The 25,683-nt window shown below is 34.9% G+C and overlaps 1 protein-coding gene across 1 annotated transcript in view; it reads right to left on the bottom strand.

The window, feature by feature from the left end:
• Window positions 1-5,845: 5,845 nt before the first annotated feature.
• oc (homeobox protein OTX2) overlaps window positions 5,846-25,683 on the bottom strand; it is a 69,575-nt gene continuing 49,737 nt past the window's right edge. Inside the window, exons 3-5 of the mRNA XM_073077743.1 lie at window positions 13,671-13,825; window positions 6,927-7,694; window positions 5,846-6,277 (exon numbers count right to left, since the gene is read on the bottom strand). Of these exons, the coding sequence (XP_072933844.1) occupies window positions 5,987-6,277; window positions 6,927-7,694; window positions 13,671-13,825 (1,214 nt within the window). The 3' untranslated portion in view covers window positions 5,846-5,986. The remainder of the gene's footprint in view (window positions 6,278-6,926; window positions 7,695-13,670; window positions 13,826-25,683) is intronic.

Genomic DNA, 25,683 nt, shown 5'->3' with positions numbered 1-25,683 from the left:
AATTATTATAATACCAGTTATAGTAATAAACGGATTGTACAAATTTCAAGCGTCTTCCTAGTACGGTTTAACAGTTAGATCGAAATGCCGAAAATACCGGATTGTTGTATGGACACCCCCCTTAATATTCAACTTTATTTTATTTTTAGTATTTGTTGTTATAGCTGCCACCGTTATGCATCCTCTTTAAAAATTTCATGTGTCTATTACGGTTTCGGAGATATAGCTGTGACAGACAGACAGACAGTGAAGTCTTAGTAATAGGGTTCCGTTTTTACCCTTTGGGTATGGAACTCTAAAAACGACCCGCGTTGCGCATCACACGTGTCTACTGCAGAGGGTCCCGAGTTCGATACCCGGCCGAACATCTGAATGTTAAATTTTGCCTGTCGTAAGAGGCGACTAAAAGGGGGCTTCCGGTGTGGCAGGTGGCAAGAGTGGGAGATCGAACCTTCTAGCAAGCAACCGCGGGAAGGACGGTGCTATGTGTGGTAGGGGCATCGCGTTTGGAGGACTCCGGTTGTGTTCCTTCGGAGATCCCGGAAGTCTCCACCAAACGCCGAAGACGGCCACCGGTGGTGCTTTTGTGTGGTAAGAACATAATCCGGCGTCGCTCCAACGGAATCGGGTATCTTTGGTATCTTTTTCACGTGATAAAGAAAAGAAAAAGGATAAGTATCTATGTACCAGGGAAACCTCGTAGGCTATGATTGTAGAAACAGTTTTTAAGAGCATTCCTATATGGTTGCCACTTGCAATTTTTAATTTTTATTCACTTTAACCCTAGAATCTAGGGCCTAGATTTTATTGGAGATAGGAGCAATTTAAGTTAGTTCAATTTAACTTTGAAGGTAGAGCTTTGTGCTTCGTCAAAGTTACCACCGCTATATCTATTAACCTAATAACAGCACTGTTACACTGCTGTGGTCTATACCCTTACCATGAGTTTTCTACATCCCACAATTTTACGTTACGTTTACTCAATCTATTATTCTGTTCTGTTTGCTTCAGTAGACTGAGTAAACATAACATAATAAGTTAGTGCTCAAGTCTTTTTATGTAACTCACATGTTCGCAAAAAAGAGAGACAAAGCATAAAACGCCATTTTGTCAATTTAGACATTAAATGTTACTGACACTATAGTTCTGATATAATCCGCTAGGGGCGCTGATTGGAAATTGTATGGGCAAATACGTAAACAAAAACCAAAACAGTCATATTTGTCAAAACGTAAAAACTCATGGTAAGGGTACTGGTTTGGTAGGTGTAGTAAGTAAATATACTTGTCCAACTCGTTTCAACTTAGTCTAACTAAGGTAGGATTGTAATCTTATCTGATGTTGATTACAGATGTCAACATCGCAAAAAGCTGTTATATTGCAATTCTAGACAGACAAACCGAATATCTTGCGATTTCAGAAATACTTATTTTTTTTTATTAATCTTTACTTATATTATAAAGAGGAAAACTTTGTTTGTTTGTTTGATTGTAATGAATAGGCTCAAAAACTACTGGACCGATTTTAAAAATTCTTTCACCATTCGAAAGCTACATTATCCACGAGTAACGTAGTCTATATTTTATATGAAATATATTTGATAAATAGATTTTGAGGCGGTACAAAGTTTGCCGGGTCAGCTAGTGTAAATAATAAAGGTATAGTTAATAGTAGTAGAACACTTCATTATTCGACTCCTGGCACCATCGTCACACCTGTTTAAAACAGCCCCGTGGTGTAAGCGTTACTGTATTCTAGTTTGAAATAGGAGATACAGTTTTCCAGAGCATTTCAACTTGGTATTTTCCCTTGTGTAAGGGTATATTTTCATTACAATACTTTTTAGTTAATTTAACTCCAAGTGGTCACCATACCGGTCTGACGCGCAAAGGGTCCCGGGTTCGATCCCCGGCCAGACAGATATCTGAATGATGAATTTAGATTTCTGTTTCTGGGTCTGGGTGTTTGTGTATTTGTCTATGTGTGTGTCCATGGCATTCACGACACAGGGAATCCTAGTGTGGGGCTGTGAGTGTAGAAAGCGTTGTTTGTTTGTTTGTTGTTATGTTAATAAGAGTCTTGCTGGTGAGAAGCAATGTAGCGGGAAACTATATAAAAAGAAAGAAGGATATTATGTTTTTTTTAGAGAATAAGATGTTATGGAATGAATTGTCAGAGAAAATAAATAAAGGAGTTGTAATTGATTTTTTTATTATATAAAATAGTATTTCAGGAATAATGAGCTTACACTTGTAAATATGTGACCTAAAGTAAAACTCTAAATGTACTTAGAATTCATTACAGATGTCTATAAGCTGTGACCACTTATCAGTTGGAGGTATTATATGCACATTTGCTACTTAATTAAATTTTATTAAATTGGGCTTTGTGATTCGGCGCATCGGTTTAGCATAGGCGAAAATTTTGGATATTTCAAATCCAAATCATTTTTTTTAAATTCAAAATAGGTTCTTTACAGAGCACTTTTTGAATGTCAATACAACTACCACCACTTCACAAGGTGTTTCGTTATTGATACTTTTTGTAAACCAAAAATCGAATGCTATAGAAAAACTCTGTTTTGAATTTAGAAAATATTTTTGAATTTAGAAAATATGTCAACGGTATTCTTGCTGTAGCATTCACACAGAACGTTCGCGAAGCACTGAATATACTGTTAAACTCTGCTATTTCCTAGTTTTCTTTCAAAAAAAGGAAAATTCTTCAAAAGTAAGATTATTTCGTTTTTTTTGCCGATTTTCAACTGATAGTCGATGACATCCAGAATAAAGGAAGCTCTATTTATTCTTCTCCTACTACTTTCGGCTGATGATGCAACCGTCACTCCTATTTTCAGCGAAAAGCTGTTATGCTGTTCAGTATGTGTGGTCGCTGGTTGAATTATATATGAAACGATTATTTTAGTCCTTAGGAGTGGCAAAACATCTGTAATCGACTTCAGGTAATATGTATCGTAGTATACCTAGTAGGTATTATAATATGATATAGTAGGTAACCTCCGTTTTGTATAAATTTGATTTCATGTAGTATCCCCTCTTCTATATGAAGTTTGTTACAGATGTCTATGAGCGGCAGTGACCAATTACCATCCTTGCATACTCGATTGCTTTAATATTATAGGCATAGATTAGTAAAGATACTTCGCCGCCTTGAAATTGAATGAAGCCACAAACGGCTTATTAGTAAGTTCTTTTTTTGAATTCTTGACAAATAAAAACATTTTTAGAGAAAATTTACGTATAAATAACTAATACTGCGTAATTTACATAATTAATAAATAATTATTTCAAATATTTTAGCGACATTTTAGCACGGAGACGTGGCAAAACTTTTTTACGCAACTATTTCAATTCTCAAAACTGGGTACATTTTCTTGTTAGGAGTGAGTAGTCTTTACTAATCAATGGGTCAATCAATCAAAGAAACCATCATTGGTGTTCTTAGAAGTTTGAAGTCTAATAATCACTTGCGTGGTATGTTATGGTCGGAAAACTCTACATTAGGGGGAGACCTGTGCCCAGCAGTGGGCTTGCGAGTTGTGGGTCACTCGATGTCTTAAACATCCGGAAAATTTCTTGTAAAATATTTTGTTGTTATTTTTTGTTTACCTTGTGTTTGTGTGTGTGTGTTTGTGTCCGTGTGGGTTTTCTCGTGTAATTTCGTTTTATGTGGATACCAATTAAAATATATTTTCTATTGAAATAAAAAATAAAACACAAGAATGTATTTTATATGCATATATTCGGATTCAATATTTCAATAGCTATCAGTTAATAATTAATACAACTTAACTTAAAAAAAATACACTGACTCTTTATCGAACGCGGTACAATAATGTACTTAATAGTAACTAACTTAGCTATGTCCAAGCATAAAATGTACTATAAATTACAAATTTCATTACATTTCATTCTACAATTTGAAAAATAAAATCATGAATCAACTAATAATCTCTTTGTAATCTCATAAATCACATCCATAATTTGATTCATTTATTCTATTTTTAAATTCTCTATTGATGTAACTGAACGCATTATTGGTCTTACCTTTGGATCGACGAAGTTTTCCACCAATGAGAAGCGAGGATTTTTCTTAACGCTCATTGGTCGAAAGGATCGCGACATGTCACACGTCACAATTAAACTATCATAATTTATTTTTACATAACTGTACATGTGTCATATATTCTAGAAATAACAAAAATAAGTCAAAGTATGACTTTAAAATACGGGTTAACACAAGGATACTTAAAACTAGACAATTTAAGTCACATATACAATCGTAGCACGCACATTTACAATTTTAAAAATAAAACCCTTATCATTATTTATTTACATTATTAATTACGCATTATCGAATGTCGTCACTAAACATAGCCTTATTTTAATATAGATAATAAGTGATATGACTCAGGGAATGTACAGGATTAGGAATGAAAATAATAAATATCTACATTATTCAACTAAAATAATAAGAATTTATTTTTTAAATAATTATTATGGCAAGGTTTAAGCCGTCCATTCTTATTAGGCCTGTTTTTATTTAGAATTCGTTGAAAATTCGTTTTAAAGAAACCATTTTAAAAATAAATAGTAAATGACACCATTGTAAAGTAAGTATCGGGCAAATATAAAAGATATACTGTATAAAAGATTTTAAAAGCAATATAAATTATTAAAAGAAAGATATTTCTTTTAGCGAGTATATTCTTTATCTTTCCCCGAATATTTATTTTACACTTCAAACTTCAATACTAATACCTTTCTTTTATTTATTTCGCTAAGAAAGCGACTTATTGAGAGCCTATTTGCTTAGTTTCAATTTCAAATCACAAATTGATATGTATTACATCGTATTTTTTCCCAATTTCAAATTCAACAACATTTTGCCTGAAAGAAAGAAATCGAAAGTATTTCAAAATGTTGAAAACTTTGAAACCGGAAAGTAATTCGATTTTCTAAATGATGGACAATTATTTTAAATCACATCTACGACCGTTATGTAGAAAAATCAATTCTACACGATTGGTCATAGATGTGATGAGGACTAAGCTGGGATGCCTCGTGTGCCCGTACTTAAGCAAATAGTTCCCAATAAACCGCTTCAGAACAACCACCTTAGATTTACAAATTATATACAATAAGCTAGAAAGGGTCCGTCCATAAAATTGATACGTTATTTTTGAAAAAAATTCAAATATTTTTTAAAACCTTGTCACATTTTCCCTAGAACACCCCGCAGTCATCACTATCCAAAATTTATTTTTTCAATGTAGAATAAATAATATCACAATTAATAACTTACCATTTTTTCAAAAATATAAAATTAATATAAAAATAGAATTAATATTGCTTTACAATTACATTATTGCAATAACTAGGAATTATTAAATTGAAAATTAAGAAAATAACTTTCTTTCAATTTTTCCTGATTTAATTAAATATTTGTTGTTTCTGAAGTCACAACCACACATTTTAATTAATAGGGGACTTACATTAAAAAGGAAATTGAATAAAATTGTAGGTTGCCTCAAATAAACCAAAAAAATAATATAGCCTAATCTCCCCATGACGTCATATTTAGCTCACCCTCAACAATTCACAGTTCAATTCTTCAGGTACTAAGTAGCTTCAAATTAATTTACCTGAAGTTTACGGACCAATTTAAGTATTTATATGGCAACATTTTTAATTGAATATGATTGTTACATATCACGTATTTTGTGATACTGCCTTCCGTATCACTTATTGAAATATCTGGAGAATATTTTAATGACCCATTTAAGTATATGACAATTTTTTTAATTGAGTATAATTGATACATATCACGTATTTTCTGATACTACCTTCCATATAACGTCTTTATAGCAATATCTGAATGAATGAGTTAAGGAGGGCAGATGACACCTATTGTAAAGTATTATTCCGTATGTATTTTATAGACGGGCCCAAAGAGACTAGAATCACTAAACCATGTTGATGCCGTATTTCTCTGGCGCGAAGTAGCTGTTCCCAGAGTTAGAGAAATTCGTGATTTGCGACGCTTGAAGCATACTCAAGTGTGGGGAGTTTTGGGATTGGTTCTCGGGGGATTCGGGCCCTGAGGCCAGGATGTTGTGGTGGGAGGGCCACGCCGCTGGGGGCGATGGGTTCCCGAAGGATACCTGGTTGTAGAGCTGGTTCCCGTTCGCGGTTAGGTTGTGGGTGTGGTGACTCCCATGGGATTGGTTTACTGACGACCCGTTGAAGTACTCCATCTGAAAGGAATTGTGAGGATTAATTTTTGGGTTTTAGTTGTATGTACGAGTAGGTATTTTATAATATAGAAGTAGCAGACGAGCATGTAGTCCACCTGATGGTAAAACCACTGCCGCCCATGGACATCTGTTATCAACCCCGGATTAGGTATTCCTACCCGAGGTCCGTCCTGAGGACTAAGCTGGAGCGCCTCGGAAAAGTATGTCTCCCTTACCACCGAACCAGAACACAGCAGCGCTTAACACTGCTGTTGTGAGGACGAAATAGGTGAGGCGGTGGTGCCGCCGGAGTCGAACCACAAAGGGTTCTACCACATTCAGGTAGATACTAGTACGACTTTTGTAAAAAAAACATTTTAATGTATATTTCTTTCTTCAAGTAAAACATTTTTATGGCACAATTTCATTAGTTTTTTGATCAAAGAGTAATGGTTATTGGAATTTATTTTATTTTATTATTTCAAAATACTTTTACAAAGATATTAATAGAATTATTTTGTATGCCTTTTATCATTGTTTAAAATTGACAATGTAAATATACATAGTACACTGATAACTTACAATACTACAATAAACGTCAACGAAAGAAATATCAAAGCACGTGATAAGAAAGAAAAAAGAAAACAAAAAGAAGTTATTAGTTAATTACCTGACTAGGATAGTACGGCGAGTTATACGCGCTCTGGCCGTACCCCTGATGATGATGTGAGCTGGAGTAGCTCCTGATGTAATCCGAGCTACCTGGCCAGTGGAAGCTGTTGTAGCTATCCGGGTGATAAACATTCCCTGGACCATTCAAGCTCTGCGGAGTTATAGGAGGCGATGGAGTCGTCATAATCGACGAGTTCGACCCTAGAGGCGTCAGATTCCCCGTCAACCGCGAACTATACTGATCTTTCACCAAGTTGCTCCCAAACGACTTCTCCGAATAGTCCACCTTGCTCGAATAGTCCAGCCGCTTCGGACTATTGTATAGCTCCTGCTTCGGTGTGACGCCGTAGCTGTGGACGTTTGAGATGGCATCAGATGGAGAGGACTCCTTGCCGCTGAGCCGAAGCGCGTCGTTAGAATAATGATGAGTGATTGAAGTTAGACTTTTGTTGTGAGACGACGAGTCATAGTTCGGAGCTGATTCCTTCTTGCAAATCACGTTGATTGGAGGGCTGACTGATGTCGTTGGGGTTATTGGTAGGTTTGGAGATGATGTTGTGATACTCGATGTGTTTTGAGTGCTCGTCAGGCTCGAGTTGGTCGAGGTTAGGGATTTGGAGGTTGTTATTTTGGATGAGGAGGAACTCTTGATGCTGTTGCTGTTTGATATTGTCTTGGACGATGAGGAGGACTTGCTGGATATCTGTGTGTTTGTCTGCTGCTGGAGCTGCTGTCGGCATTTCGCTCGACGGTTCTTGAACCAGACCTGTTGGCAAAATTGAATTGTTAATAAGTTTACAAATATTGGAGGTCCGTTTTCACCCTGTGTAATTAAATTGTCCATAGGATCTGTCATTACTTAAAGTGTAAACTAATTTTGGGGATGGTAGAACTTTTTATAGTTCGAGGCACACCGCCACATCTATTTTTGTCTAAAAACAGTATTGTTTTCTTGACAAATCTTTGCCAATCTTGACGAATCTTTGACAAATCATTAGGTATATCAATACCGACTACCGACACTTACTGTAGTAATTTAATTAATGTAATACTTAAGTAGCTTTATTTTACTTATTTCTAATATCTTTCCCTACTTTCATGTGGTCAATTTAATCTTATGCTTCGGCACGTGTGCAATTGTAACATATCCCCCAAATATTCGTTGCAATTACAGAACTACCCTATTAGTATTGATTTATACGTATGATCTTGTTTACTTTATTGTAACCAGTGATTGAATTTGGGCTTACTTCTGCTTTGGTATGCTAAGATTAATAATACTTATTTATATTAAAAAAAAAAATTATTGATCTTAACACAGTCACATTTACAAGTCGCAAGAGCCCTGTACTTGGTTCTAGACCTGTGTTACAGGTGTGTTATATAATTGAGCGGTAGTAAAATAATACTTTTTCTAAGTACAAATATTTTTTTTACAAAACAAACGAATAGAACATATTATAGTGAGACTCTTTAGGTGTATATAAAAATAGATTTTGTATGTTTGTGTCCATAAAAAAGTGATGGATTCGCTTGATCATCTTACACAAAGTCGTATGTCTGTTTGTGAGCGTATTTACATACTTTCTATCTATGTATATGTTACCACGAGAAGTAGTATAATGAGCCACCGCGAAATGTGTCTGGATGTATTACAAGAATAATAAAAATAAGAATTAAGTAAGCGACTTGCTTAAGAATTTATTTATTTACATTTCTTTAGATATTAGTGATTTACTTAAATCCAAAATTTAGATTTATTGGCTGAATGTTGCTTCATCTGTCACAAAAATAGTTTTGTCTATGGTGTAAAAAAGTATTCGTATTTGTTCTTTTTTTTTCAATTAAATAAAATAGATTTATTGGCTGAATGCAACTTCAGCTGTCACAAAAAAATAGTATTGCCTATGGCTCACAGAAGCGGGAGGTTGGCGTCGCAAATCAAAAATTCGAAATACAAATGTGAATGAGTGGAACGTGGTCATATCATCACCCAGCCCGTGATATTTTCAACGCGCGTCGGATTACCGCCCTCCACAAACCCCATTGTGCTATGAATAAATGAGTTAATAAGTTTCATGAAAAGAGCAAGACCAATGAATGAGTGAATGGCGACGTAACAGATGCGAGATCCGCCATTTTGTGGCGGCTGAATAGTAGCGCGTGTAATTGTTTTTTAATTTTTTTTTTGCCTGCGATTAGCGATTTGATACGGCGTTATGAATTTGTTTTTTATTAGCATAATTTATTGTTATTTTATTGTTTCTATTTTGATTAAGTTGGTAGGTATTTAACTTAATATTTCATTATTTTGAGACTACTAATACGTTACAGATTTTCAAATAATAAATCTGTTTGCAATTTTATCTAACCTACATGTAGGTATAGTCTGCGTAAAACTTCTAGTCCGCTCTAAATAAGGAAATGAATCGCGTCGCAATAGCAAATTGTACTACACCTGCTAGCAACAACTTCAGAGCGGACTAGCAGTTTGGCGCGGACTGTACTAATATAACTGTAACCGAAATTCAATTACTTTGCACATGTTAATAAGAGTATTAACCGAATGTATTATATCCTGTAGTGTCCGTAATAATATAAATAACTAAGCATTAATACAAACAAGGCAGAAATAGGAAAATGCTTGTAATTAAGGTAATTGCTTGTAACATGGCGTAATGCCACATCCGACTATTTTTTGTATTAAGATGTAGCAAAAAGGTATGTTCTTAGTCTAAGATGTGCACTAATTTGAAAAAGAACTGATGATAATTAGTAGGTTAGTATTTCCGCTGTAATACACGTGTATAGGTGTCTACCGCATTTTGCCGTATAGCGGCAGTATCCTGAATAGGGCTAAGTATTCGTGATAAATTTTGTTCCTTCTTTATAAGATTGGTCTAGGAAACAAGCTTCAGGAAACTAGTTTACAAGATGGTAAGAGGCTACTACCGCAAATAATAATAGATAGATATAATAGAATTAGAAGATAAGATTCGTACTTGACGTCAGCTTCAGATGCATTGCTACCTCATAGAAATTAGTTTCAGTCTCTCAGATAAGCATGTCTCTCTTACTCCCTTCAGATACACAGCGCTTAACACTGCTGTTATGAGGCAATAATATCTACGTGTGGCGATGGGCCTTACGGAGTTGAACCACAAAGGATTCTACCTCTTTCGCAGTAATAAAAACAAAAAACATTGTATCATTTTACATTCCATAAAGCAATGGATGAATATAATACTTAAACATATTTAAAATAGTTCGTATCATAAGAGACCATGGAACAAAAAGCATCACAATTGAAAATGGCGCAATTTTTGTCCAATTAATAAATTAATTATGTAAATGCAAAAGTCAAAATATCACACTCGGCAAATTAAAGATTTGATTGATGCTAATCCTTCTTTAATTGCGTTATTAAATCAGTACCTTATAAATTATAATTATTCATTATTTCAACGGTTATTCAAAACATGGCGAGATTAGATTTAAAAATAATTTGAACATAACTTTATTACAACGCTTTTATTAGCTTGACCTGTATGTATGTAGGACGTAGGTATGTAACAGAATCTTTGAACTCGATTTTTACCCACTTTGAACAGTCAATTTTATTCAAACTTTTGAACAAGTATCAAGAACCGATGACAATACACGATTTAAATTATTTTGTACGTTTGTTTTTATCAGGATCACCAGGATTACCGATTTTCGAGGCGGTGTAAGAGCGCCTTAGATAAAGTTACTTGGCAAAGTTACTAGATTGCAACATTTATTACTTTTACTACAATTGCATGGTTTTAAAAAAAATAATGTTATTTCAATGTTGAACGAAAACGAATTATAAAAATGTAATCAGATCCTGACTAAATTTTTGTAAAACCTATTTGTTGCAAATGCACAACACAAAATATCCAAAATAGATGGAAAATGTCTCATAAACATAATAAAGAAATTTACAAACATACAAGATACGCGAAAACATAACCCTTCCTTGTCGGTCGGATAAAAATAAATGTTTCATTTTATTTTATCTTGAAAATTTTAATGACAAAATTACGCAAATTTCAATTGTTACAACAATTAAGACCATTTTTAACAAAACTGTGATAAGTTTTATTTTTATTTTCCACGTGCATAATTACACGTGATAAAAAATTACTTTCAAAATCATTTTGTTTTTTAAAATATAGCTAAAAATACAAAGTAGTCTAGAACAGACCGCCATTATAACTTATCTAACCTGGAACTGCTTTAACTACTGGTTATCTTTGCAATTATTTAGCCTGTTCCAATGTAGGGTTGCCACTTTTTAATTCTTTCCCCAAAAACTTGCAAAAATTATAGTACCTACTTGCGAAATCTAGAAAAAATATACATTTGCTATTTATTTTTTAATGTATTTTTTGAGCGCAGTGATGACCTAAATTATGAGGTTGAACTTCAACCTCATAATTTAGAAGTCCGTAGTTCGAATCCTGGGCTCAACTTTTTTATTAAAAATTATAGGCGTATTATTATTATTTTATGATAAAGGAACACCGTAAACCTGCATACCTAAAAGAGAGAAGACTCGACAGGGGGATAGATATGACTAAAACATAGTCCGCGCCAAACTGCTAGTCCGCTCTGAAGTTGTGGCGAGCAGGTGTAGTCATACAATTTGCTATGGCGACGCGATTCATTTCTATATTCAGAGCGGACTAGCAATTTTACGCGAACAATACTACATATTTCAGAATGGGTGTCAACCCTACCTATGCTATCTGAAGTATAATTGGATTGTTGTGATTGTTACGGAGATAAAACCGTGTTTTTGTTAGCTAATGTGCAATTTTTTCTTAAGTAGCCATTATGTAGACTTTGAAGAGGAAATAGATATAGCGTACATAATAATCTATTCACACCCATACGTAAATTTGCATTTTACACACTCCTACATGTATTTTTTCTCAGCACAAAATGTAATAAAAACCTTGTGGTTTTTGCTCAGGTGTAATGTAGACTGCTATATCGAGATCTATTGAAATGATTTTATATTTATACGTTGAAACACAAGTTTTTATTTTCAGGCATAGATTAGTAAAGATTACTCACTCCTAACAAGAAAATGTACCCAGTTTTGAGAATTGAAATAGTTGCGTAAAAAGTTCTGCCATGTATCCGTGCTAAAATGTCTCTAAAATATTTGAAATAATTATTTATTTATTATGTAAATTACGCAGTATTAGTTATTTATTCCTAAATTTCCTCTAAAAATGTTTATATTTGTCAAGAATTAAAAAAAATAACTTACTAATAAGCCGTTTGTGGCTTCATTCAATTTCAAGGCGGCGAAGTATCTTTACTAATCTATGTTTTCAGTTTATATTTTTATAGTTTTTCTGTGGTGAGGTTTTAACATCGTTACGTCGTAGGACCACGAATAGTGGAAAATATACATTGAAAATATATTAATAATTAATATTCATATATGCTGTATTCCTATAATAAATATATAATTATTATTTAATGTGAATTGCCTACTGATAAAGAGTACAGATACAATTTTCTCTTTGGCCGTCTACGGATTTTCTTTTTTTTGATCTTTGGTATTTTTTATGCTTGTGGCTGTTGAGCTCTACTATATTAAAAAAAAATCGACCCGCAATCAAGATAACATGAAGACAACAAAAATGAATTTATAGATAATAAATAATAGATAAGTTCAATCTCTGTATCACCACCATGTAGTAACCACCAACGTAAGAAAAACTTCTAAGCCGAGTGGAAGACAATAAAGTTTCTAATTTCTCTACAATGAAAGTTCTTACCTAACTCCAAAATAACATGCGTAACCACTACAAATTGACTTAAGATAAAACTGCGCACTTAAACTAGTCTAATTAACATAATCTTTGGGAGTAAATACGAAAAAGCAACTCTATCAACATCAACTCAGTAGTAAATCCGGCTAAATATTAAATTTCAATTAACTAGAGATACGAGTAAATTATAATCCCAAGTCTTAGATACGGTGCCACCCAGCGAGAAAAAATGAAACCTCTCCCTCCGGAATTTCTCGGGTGACTGAGTTCAGATTGATTCGAACATTCAATTTATACAAACACGAGTTGAGCATTAACGTGCAATGGAATTATGTTCTAAATTTCAAATTCGAAAATCGAATTCTGATCCGCTTTGTTTGACGGCCAGTAGCAGTAAATGGTGCGTTTTTTGTGTACTTCGATTTTATTTAGACTGGCTTTTATGTAATTTATGCCGCAATTTTTATTGTTACTTTTTATAGGATGCCTATGAGGGATTCTAGCCTTCTAGCCTTTTGATAGATTCTAGGACCTAGACGATTGTAACTCCAGAAAATATAATACCTATTATGCTACCGGGTTTAAAGGAAGCTTATTTGTGCATAGTTTTGAAATTTCTATTTTTTAAAACCTAAGAACACTAACACAGAAGAGAACAGAAGGAAAGACGTATTTACGGATATTTTTATTTTTTATTTCAATTTGTGTGCTGTTGTGTTTTCCTACTATCACGGGAATTTCAACGAACATGGTAACACTAATTGCAAACTCAATCATTGCTATACTTTATGTGAATAGTCCGCGCCAATCTGCTATTCCGCTCTGAAGTTGTTGCGAGCAGTCAAACAATTTGCTATGGCGACGCGATTCATTTCTATATTCAGAGCGGACTAAAAGTTTTACCTACGAGTATATTAGTGTATACTCACTTGTACTCTAGACTCAGGTAAGTTGATCTTCAGCGCGACTTCTTCCCGCATGAAGATATCCGGGTACCTGGTCTTCCCGAAGAGCGCTTCCAACACGTCCAGCTGTGCCCGGGTGAAGGTGGTCCGTTCCCGCCGCTGTTTCCGGGGGTTCACGCCTGGGGACAAGGGAACCAAGATTAATGTATGATAACATAAAGAAATTAATTATCACTTGCAAAAAACGCGAAGGAAAACATCGTGAGGAAATCTGCATATCTGAGTAATAATAATAACAAAAAAGAAGTCTTCAAAGATATGTAAAGTCTACCAATTCGCACTTGGCCAGCGCGGGCTATGGCCTAATCGATCTCATTCTGAGAGGAGACCTGTGCCCAGCAGTAGGACAGTAATGGGTTGATGTTGATGAAAATAGGAGATATTACAGGTAGGTATTACAGATGTTGTAAGTACATTGCCTCTCAATGTACGTAATTACGTACCGAAATCAGATTCTTTTATATGCGTATTAAAAAGTATTTATTACTTGATTCAACGGCGAAAAAAAACAATGTAATGACACCTATGCACGAGAAGTCTTAAAAACTGCTCATTTCCTTAAAATTGCACCAAACAAACAATCCACCTGAGAAGTGGTAACTGTGTATGGACAACGACTACAAATTGCTACAGAAGACTGATTCTACTTGATACTTGACTGATACTACTCGACAAACTGAATGTCGTTGTCTAGTTGTATAGTCTAGATGTCTAGTTTGTTGTAGATCCTGAGGACTATGGTGATTGCTTCATGAGTAAGACAGTCACTCCGAAAGGAGACCCGTATCCAGCAGTTGGAATAATAGGTTGAAGACTAAAGAGAGACCCAACATTGGACCTTAAGAAGCGCACCCAGATACTGAATACTGATAACTAGATACAGATATCAAGATCGTAAGTCATGCAATAAATCACAATATTGATTTAACAGATCAATTTGCAACTCGCAAATGTTATCAACGTGTACAGCGTCGCATTACGAAATTCTATTATTTGCTTCGAAAGCTGGCGTGTGAATTCATTCTCTTGCCCCAAACACTTGATATGTGTAAAAATTGAGACAAGTTGTAATTCGGTGGGATAAAATAATTGCAATAAATAAAATAGGTATATAATGACTAGACAAAATTTTGGTATATAATGATAATCTTTAAAGTTATGAATATTTTTTTTATCTTAATTTTCGTCGAATATTGACTACTGGTCGAATCACGCATACGTAGATTACTAAGCTTGCTTCTGTCCGTTATGCGTGTCAATGTCAATATAAAAAATTTAATCAATATTTTAGCCAGCAACCATAATTTATAATTATTGGACACTGAGCTTAAGTACACAGTTTTATTGTGTAAAAAGGAGCTTGTAATCCATTTAAAAGCTTGTCATATTTACGTTATAAAGTGTATTTAAGTCTACTATAATTTACCTTCTACTATAAACTGCACGTTAACATTTCTTGTCTTTTATACGTTAAAAAACTTAAAATGTTACTCCTGTTTACATAACTTTGTATAATCCTAACGAGTAGGTGCCTCGTTTGTTTGTTAAAGAATTATTCCTAAGTACTGTGTCGTTACAACTATGTTTTTAGTTTATTTTTACTTTTTATACGTCTATTTTATTATTTATAGTTTGGAATAAACCTTTATGTAGTGAATATTATGCCATGGTTTGCAAACAATAATTAAATTAAAGCATGTTTAGTGTAAAGCAACTAACTTGGCCTTACCACTCCCGTGCGCGCATATTACGACTACCACAACCAGTTTTGATATAAAAACGTCATTAGATATTCCATAAGTTAGTCATCGAAAATTGATTACAAGAGTCCATTTCGTAATATCTTTTCAAAAGCGACGTCTGGAGTTGACATATTTGATTGAAGTTTTTTATGGTAATGAGCTAGCAATATGTAGGCAGTGGGCGCCCAGATCACCTGGTGTTGAGTGGGTTATTTATCATTTAACTAAGTTTTTAAATACATAGTTTTGGAATCCTCTGAGGTTCGACTCCGGCGCTCCACCGCCACACCTATTTCTGCCTCATAACAGCAGTGTTAAACGTTGTGTCCTGGTTTGAAGGGTGTGGTAAGGGAGACTTCCGAGGCGTTCCAGCTTAGTCTCCAGAAGTAGTGGCGCATGTGTGGCCGACTTCAGGTAGGAATATCTAATCCTATCTGGGGTTGATTACAGATGTCCGTGGGCGGCAGTAACCACTTACCATCAGGTGCATGCTCGTCTGGTACTCCTATATTATAAAAGAAAAAAAGGATAAGAGGAGCAAGCAGTTCATATAATGGTAAGTATTGCCGTATGGGCAATTGGACATCTATAATCAACCTTAGATAGGTTTGGAGACGTGCATTCGGCCACAGATGCCTCTCCCTGAGGTCCAAAATTAAATGTCTCGAGTAAGTTTCTGTTATAATGATAAATTAGCAAACGAGCATGCAATCCACCTGAAGATAAGTATAAGCTACTGCTGCCCATGATTATAATAATAATAATCATTTATTGCTGACAATATAAACAAAGATACAAAAGTATAATTGAATGAATTGAATACAGAGGTCCATATCATATATACCTTACATACTAACATACATATTAATATATACCTATAACTAAATCGCGTATTTGCGGCGACGTGAGACGCGGGTATGGTGACTGCCGGGGTCAATTATGTAGGTAATCAGCCCTACATAATACATAGATTCTTAAGGTTGACTACTGCATTGATATTTGAAGTCAAAATGAAAATGTCTCGTGTACGTGTCTTCAATATTGCTTAAAACTGTTATTCTTAAGCAGAAATGAGTGTGGCGGTAAAGTCGCACCATGAAGAGTTCTACTAACTTTTATTGGTATCTACCTTTTATTAAAATTCTGACTTGAATCGTCGTTTCAATGTAGCAGTCATGTCAACGAACTTTACACCTACATCAATACGACAAAAATGAATAATATGACAAAAAACCGACAAGAAAAAATACACAAAAAATAAAGTGGTTGTCAAAACATTAGAAGACTACAGTAGCGATTTGACGCGACCTTTGGGTAGAAAATAACTACGTATTTTCGTATTAGGTTCATCTTTAATCTGTAATTTTATCTGTAATTTGCTTAAAAATAAATGTTTATCTGTATCATATAATGTAATCTCAATTTGGGGATCCAATACATCCGATTTTTATAAGTTACTAGCTGACCCGGCAAACGTTGCCATATAAATAAAAAAAAATGTTAAGGGTGAACAACCCTTATCACTTAGGGGTTTGAAAAATAGATAAAATATTTGAAACTGCGATGGTAGCGAAGTCTGTCAAATCCAATGTGAAACACTCCAAAATCAACAACTACTTACGAATTAAAAAAACCTTTTCCCACGGACTAAATTGTGAATCTAAACCATTCTCAAGTCCCTTTGAACACACACAACAAATTTCATCAAAATCAGTCCAGTCGTTTAGGAGGAGTTCAGTGACATACACACGCACATAAGAAATATATATATAAAGATGTTGCGTATTAGAAATTAATTTTCACTTGTTTTAACGGTGAAGGAAAACACGTGAGGAAACCTACATGCCCGAGTTCTTATAAAATAGGTTCTTCAATATTTTGGTATTAAGTCTACCACAAGACAAGACAAGACAAGAGACAAGACTTGCTCCCAGTAAAAACAAAAGAATAATAAAAGAAGGTTTTTTTATGATTTTCTTTTATAAATAAATAAAGTCATATTAAGTGCAAAAAGCGTTTTCTACCAATTAATTTGTACGCATCTTCTGTATTTCTATAATCTTTGCAATTTGCAATAGATTCTCTAGTTCTCGAAATATGTCACTTGTGTCAACCATATCAGTGTCAGTCAGAGATGCCATTAGTATTGTCTCCTTATCAGCTACTTAGCATTGTTCTAATCGCCATTAGGTTGCTTGGACACTTACCGACTTTCAACCAATTGCGAGGAAAGCTTTGTATTCACTCCCTAAATTTTTTAAACAGTTTTATTTAGCTTGACCTGTGTGTATGGGTCAAATTTAGTAATTAAAGTTGAATAATAATATAGAAGTGGTAAATGAGCACAAGTTTGATAATAATATAGAAGTGAGCACGCTGACCAAAAGATAATCATTGCTGTCTATGGGCATCTATAATCAACCCCAGATAAGATTAGATTCCTACCTGAGGTCGCTTACAGCGTGGCTACCTCTGAGGATTAACTTGAAACATCTCGGAAAAGTACGTCTCCCTCACCACACCCATCAAACCAGAACACAGCAGCGCTTAACACTACTGTTATAAGGAAATAGTTGTGGTGATGCCGTCGGAGTCCAACCACAAAAGATTCTTCCACCTTCAAAATTGACACAAACAGAAATTGTCCAATATCAACCTTTCGTGGAAATTGGATAGATTGATTATTAATACCGAGCGTAATCAGTTCGAAAACCATTAGAGTCAACGTCAGTCCAACCGTTATAATAACGGACATAACTTACGAAATAATATTTCTAATCAAATTATGTTAATTCCGCATGAAGCTGGCTTCTGTGTTACGTTAGAACTGGATCTGGTGATTTGATGGCCAATTTGCAATCTTTAATTGAATTTTTATGATTCTTGTTGGTTGGGAGATAGTTATAGGTAGGTACTTGTTAGAAGTAGGGTTATAATAGGTAATCATTATTATTAGGCGTTATAATTTTGTTCTAGAGCCGATTTTAAGGTTGTAATGTAAGTACTCACTGCAAGTTGGTAGTTGTAAAGGTGGTAGAACCCTTTTGTCCCTGTAGTTCCGGGACCAGAATAGGGCTACGATATCCTCTGCCTGTCGTAAGAGACGACTAAAAGGGGGCTTCCGGAGTTGCGGACGGCAAGAGTGGGAGCTCGAACCGCCCGGCCAGCGACCCCGGGAAGGACGGCGGTATGTGTGGTCGCATACCGTCGTGCACACCAGACGGTGTGGTGAGCATCAAGCTCACCTGGGCGGAGCACGACGGGGCACAGCGCTAAGAAGACTCCGGTTGCGTTCCGTTGGAGATCCCGCAGTTCTCGACGCAGCGCCGAGGACGGCCACCCGGGGGGGTTTTAGTGCGGTAAGAGTCCCACACAACCCTGTGTCGCTCCCACGGCACCGGGTACCTTTTGAAGGTTTCCCCCTCGTTAACAAAAAAAAAAAGAATCCTTTGTGGTTCAACTCCGGCGGCACCACCGCCACATCTACTTCTGTCTCATAGGTAACAGCGGCGTTAAGGGCTCCTGTGTTCTAGTTTGAAGGGTCTGGTCAGGGAAACATACTTTTCCGAGGGCTTCCAATAATAAGTAAGCTTTTTGATAAAATGATCCAATCTTTCAGAAAGGTGCAGTACCTACCTAAGTGCTGAATTGGAAATGTGAATCAGGTCACTGGACTGCATGCTCATTGGTACTTCAATATTATAAAAATCTTGGAACTTTATACAGCATTGTATTTATATAGGTATGTGTAGTAGATACTTATTGATTTAAATTGTACCTACTTTTACGAACAGAGCTTTGATTTTGTTACGCTTATCTATAATATTAATTATTATTAATTTTAGACTAAGAATATAGAGTACGTTCCATTTAAGATGAAGATATTGTTTTGAAGTTATCAAAATTATGGGAATAAAAGTGCGATAGTTCATACATTATTTATAATCTAGGAAGGTTTACTATGGAATTGATTACCCTCCAAGAACATTAAAGAATCGAAAGATACAAATATTAAAAAAATACATGTACCAACCTACTATTTTAACCTTTTTATTACCTACATTCCTGCCAATAGAAACATTTGTAAGCTGGCAACACTAAAGCAATCTGTCAATGTCAATATAACACGGAGAATTCGGCTGCCATTATTCATCCTGGATCACAGTAGAAAAACAAACACACGGACAGTCGAAAGCAGGTCATGCTTTGAAAATATGTAATCCCTTTTGTAATTAAAAAAATACTACACCATACGTCAAAACCACTTACCTATGTTATCTACATGACAAGACTGACTCTACAACCATAGTCAAAGGCATAGACAAATGATAAATTGTTTTAAGTCTAATTTTTTTGGTATGAATGGCCAGACAGACTGCGTGTCTCTGGTTGTAATGAGCTCCTTTGTGAACCATAGACAACGGTGGACTAATTCCTTTTATTTTCATCTATGGAATGCGCCTGAGATAAATGGTTTCAATTTAGTATTGTTAATACATTCCTATTGATAACTTTAGAGTACGTTACGTTAATATTGACTTAAGACTGAATGGAGGTTCAAGTAGTAAAACCTTATTTTAATAGAACTTAAAATCCCTTATTGATAGTAGCAAAAGAAATAGTGATTCCATTCAATTTTTGAAATTGATACTTATGCCTTGTCTGATGAATTAAGAAAGTAATCAATTATTAATTTGGATTATCTAACAATTATAAATGTTAATGTGGCAGGATCTTTACTTATTATTGTCTCACTGCTGGAGTTCGACTCCAGCGGCACCACCGCCACACCTATTTCTGCCTAATAACAGCAGTTTTAAGCGCCGCTATGTTCTAGTTTCAGAGGTGTGATAAGGGAAGCATACTTTTCCAAGGCATCCCAGTTTCGTCCTCAGGGGTACAGGTACATATGGCAGCCCTCAGATAGGAATCTAATCCTATCTAGGGTTGAATACTAATTTCCATGGGCAGTAGCCACTTACCATCAGGTTGTCTGCACGCTCGTCTTCTACTCCGATATAATTAAAAAAAAAACAATCAAACAAAATAAAAAAATTAAAGTTATATAACTGACATGACATTTACACTGTGACAAAAATATCCGGCCCTCGTAAACCTAATCCAGCACAACTGGCAATGTTACCCACATCAAAATTAAAATTCTCCTATCAAACAAAAATGGAGAGCGCATAACTGTTATTAGACTGGATCGCTCGCTTACGGATTAAAAATAAAATAATACAACATCCATTCGAAACTAGTCCGAAACAGTCCCCATTCAGCTACACCAAACAAACATTTCATACGAAAACTGTCACATTACCAATCCATAGAAAAGTGAAAATAAAACAAGCGTCCATCTCTTTCTGGTTTATCGATTGTAGGTACGTTAGACAGGAACGGCTGTATTTCAATTGTCATCGTTGACAATGGGGGCTCGAGCGCTAATCCTCGTGACATGGCGGTCTTTTTCTTTTTTTTGGCATTGGCTTCGATGTTATCTTCACGGCTGATTTCTGATAGGGCTACCGCTAGACTTGTTTATGCTCGGTTGTCTGCTAATGGTATATTCGTGTAGTATCTCGTTACTGTCGATAATTTTGAAAGGTGCGGTTAGATGACGGTGATAAGGCTAAGCTGTGGAATCGATTTTGGTTACGCGTTCGCTTCAGTACCTCTGTAAGCTTTAATTAGTCATTGTTACCTTACGAATACTAATGAGCTATTACAGTTAATTAGTTTTGTAGTTTATATTTAGCAATATTCTAATTAGATCTTTACATATTTTTGCACTTTGTATGAAATATGAAATGTATGTATGAGCGTGCCTTGTAAATAAGAGATTATAATTATTTAAGGTCTGAATTATAAATAATACTGATTTACATTATGTTAACAATCGTGTAGCAAGAAATGTAAGCCATTATTTTTTTTATTCCTTTAGCTTATGAATTATTTTCAATTAGAATTATAATGTACAAAATGTTATTTAATACAAAATGAATAATTTAGCGTTACTAATAAATAGATTACTAACAAATAATAACATTTAGATTACTAAAAAATATCCTAGTATATCGTTAGTTATTACGTAACTAAAATTAGTTTTATATTAAAATAACTGTAATAAAAAATACATACAATACAACTCATTTTATTATTCACGACCAAAACCAACAGATGCGTTCCAAACAATATATCCTCACAAAATACCAGCTAATTATCCATAGAAAATCATCGCCACGCGCCTCAAACATCAACAGACCACAACCGGTGCGCGCTCATTATTTTCCCGTTTTTCACGGTGTTTGACCCCCGCATCCCTACAGAACATCTCTTTTAATGATGTGTAAAATACCTTAGGGGATGGGCAGCTGTACGCACCCTCCGTATTTCGACGCAGTAGCAGTTATTTTAGAACTGGCAACACCGAGCGGGAACGTCAACTGTCAACTTGACAGCTCCAAAGGGGCCATAATGGGCGCGTTCGGATTTTAAAACGAATTGTTGTTTTAGTTGCGTCGCGAAGGGTTGTTTGTTGTTTTCAATTAGATGCGAGATGCTAATCTCTTGGATGGGAGAAGGTGCAATTTGCAAGCCTCCGTTTGTTCCGACGGATTAGCGTCGCGAACTAGGATTTGTTTTAAGAGCCCTTTTCTTTTTTGAGCGGGCCCTAATTCCTTTTATCTGTCCACAACGTAAGACACTTTACGAGACTGTTTGTTTAATCTTTTGAAACAGTAGACTGTTACAGAAACAGTAGATAGGAAAACATTGATAGGACAACATTATTTTTAGATTTAAATACAAATGTTTTGTTACGAGCGAAAATAATCTAAATCTGATCTAATCATTACGAAATTGTAATGATTTGATCAATTGGTTTATATAGCAGTGAGGTGATATACAATAACATCTTTACGTATTATATAATGGTCATCATAATAGGCTCCCATAAATATAGAAGTTTTTTGGGTTCAATTCAATTTCAAGGGATTCCTTGCTTAATTTTTTTTCTAATACGTGCATTACAGTGTGGTTGTTTTTTATTATTATTGTTGAGTTATTATTATTATTGAAGTAGCACCTAAAAGAGTAGATGATAGTAAATGATGGAAAATTACTGCCGCCCGTGGACATTTATATTCAACCGCAAGTAGATTTCAAATCTTACCTGACGATAGCTACACATGTGTTGTTCCCTTGAGGACTAAGTTGACCTGATGCCTAAAATACCTCATGTAATGTCTCCCTAGAATGAATAGGGAAGCACTTAACACTTTTAGTTATAATGCATTGCCACCGGAGACACACAACGAAGGGTTCATATTCTCTATACTGATATGAGGCATCGTCACCGGGGTGAAGCCACGAAGGATTCATATAAGTTATAAATAAATCTAAATCCTACAATCATATGTTAATGGATTTATTGAGCATTTTTTTAAATCCAGATGCAAGGGTGGCGTTGCACTATGTATTTGTGTAACTATACAAAGGAAATAAGCTATATATCACATAAATCTGACTGAAAACGAGGGCTGCCATCATAAATCATGTTAACACATAAATTGTTAGAAACACAGCCCTGGGGTAACCGACACGTTGTGACAGATAGGAGGGAAACGACCCCATTAATAAACACCCCTTAAGGTTCCCACATAAAGTCCAAAGTACGGCAGCAAGGGTAAAAGTTATTTTATTACCGTGATAATGTTGCCAGTTTTAGGGTGCTAACCGAATTGTTGGTAAATTGAAATTTATCTAATAAATTATTGCTTATTTGTTACTGAGTAGGGGGTGGGAAAAATTAATGGGACGCGTATGTATGCTTGAAATTAAGTGATTTCGTTAGCGTGAAGTAATATATGTATATTTGAAGGGACTTGTGGAGGAAGTCTTCATGGTACAATGCGAAGGCACCGTTATACCTAGTTTTGCCTTATGTACTGTGTTTTGGGTTTTAGGGTGTCTTATCACATGGAGGTTCCTATACGAGGCAATCCAACTTAGTTTATAAAAGTAGTAATGCATCTGTTGTCGAACTTACGACTTCATTCCTACAAGCTGTTCATAATATAATTCCGGATTCATTCATACAAAATCAATAGCTGAAGATATTGAAATTTTTTTACAGGAGGTCTTTGTCCAAGAAGCTACCACAGGGGAATGATTTTAGCCATATTTAATACTCGTAGTAGAATTAGAATTTATGACATGTACCTACTCGAAGGTGGTTTTAGTTACTGTAAAATTATATACAGTAATAAATTGTACCTTATTTTTATTAGGTACAAAATTATGCCTACGATCGGTAGTGACTTACTACCAGATGACTCGCTTCTCTACCTCAATTGCATAAAAATATAAAAAAGTTACACACTCAAGTCTCGAAACACTCCAGTCAATGTTATTCGTAAACATATCTCCATTAAACGGTGTCGGTGTATAAACACTCGACTCGGGTGCCGTGGGAGGCGCACGTGTGTACGCACTCGAGTTTTTACTCGAGTGCAATTTAAAAAGATACCTTTATATTGCTCTATAATTGTTGTTTGTTAGTAAGATGTGGGTTGGAAAATAAAGGGGTTTATATTGTATTTTTAATATATTTTTTAATATATAATATAGGAGTAGCAGACAAGCAGTTCACCAGATGGTAAGTGTAAATTGTGGTCTCAATTATGGGAATAACATATTTTTAAGCATGCGAGTTTTTGTTTTTATAATAATACTAAAAATAATTTCAAAGGTATGTGAAGTCTGTCAATACGTACTTGGCCAGCGCGGTGGACTATGACACAGTACAAATATTATAGATCCTTATACTGTGACTATGGCCTAATCCATCTCATTCTGAGAGGAGACCCGTGCCCAGCAGTGGGACAGTAATGGTTAATGAATTCTCTAGTCCTATTTCTAGTCTCTAATTCAGTTAAGTATCTTTCTTACCAACTTATCTACCAAGAAACAAACCAAATTATTTATTTATAGCAGAAAGATTAATTCGATGCTTGAAGGGACATTGCCCATGATTACCATGGCGTAACGGCCCCATAGGATTAACTTATCATGGCACGAGTGTAGGGCTCCGATAAAGGGCTCCTTCCATTAAAACATGGGGTAACAACTGTTAGGGATAAGGTTTCGATTTGAACTATCGAAAATTTTGTCTTTAAAAAATATTTTGTGATGTAGGTATATTTGAGATTTTTTCTGTTTTATTGTCTCTAGCTAAACGTCTATTATTAATAATCAATTTTCTAATGTTTTACCTACCACAGAAATGTTACAATTTCTGCCTAGTAGAATACGAAGTTGTCAAATTTCGAATTGCCTCCTTGAAATTGAATGAAGCCACAAACGGCTTATTATTAAGTTCTTTTTTTGAATTCTCGACAAATAAAAACATTTTTAGAGAAAATTTACAAATAAATAACGAATACTGCGTAATTTACATAGTAAATAAATAATTATTTCAAATATTTTAGGGACATTTTAGCACGGAGACGTGGCAAAACTTTTTACGCAACTATTTCAATTCTCAAAACTGGTTACATTTTCTTGTTAGGAGTGAGTAATCTTTACTAATCTATGCTCCCTTAACACACTTCACCACCTTACTTAGCTCCTAATTAATCATTAGATTACCCTGTTTTTTTTTTTTTTAAATTTATGTTATTTTCATGATGTGTTATTTTTATAATATTAAGTTCTTACTAATATATAGTCACTGACTGGTACAATTGTATGAGTTAGCATAAGAAAGAAAAAGAACGGTTTTGAAGTTTGAGTTGTATTTTGAGCAGGAATAAAAAAGTTGTAAATTGGATCAAGAAATAGTTTTATTTTTTTAACTCTAAATACCTAACCTAGCATATATGCATAAAAACAGATGTAAAAACGCACGAAACAGGCTCCTGTAGGACTACCATGAGTTTACAAAAGTATTACTCGCTAGCGACTGCGTAAAATAAATGTATGAAAAATTGTACAGCGCCTCTGGTGGTTACTCGTAGAACTAAAATCCATAGTGACGTAACTCGATACGTAAAAAACCTATCGAAATTAAATCGCTAGCGAATGTCATTATGATCTATTGCCATACAAATTCGGTCCCATGAGTCATTAATTTGACAGACGTTGTCAAGAAATACCGTAACGATAGTAGTTATGTTATTCACTAGCAAAATGACAATAGTTTTCTATTTACCATTTCTATAGTGGCGTTTCTA

The sequence above is a fragment of the Epargyreus clarus genome, unplaced genomic scaffold, assembly GCF_041222505.1.
Source record: "Epargyreus clarus isolate Ecla_fem2 unplaced genomic scaffold, WU_Ecla_fem_2.2 ptg000011l, whole genome shotgun sequence".
In the NCBI taxonomy this organism is placed as follows: Eukaryota; Metazoa; Arthropoda; class Insecta; order Lepidoptera; family Hesperiidae; genus Epargyreus; species Epargyreus clarus.
This window is presented reverse-complemented; position numbering and strand designations above follow the sequence as displayed.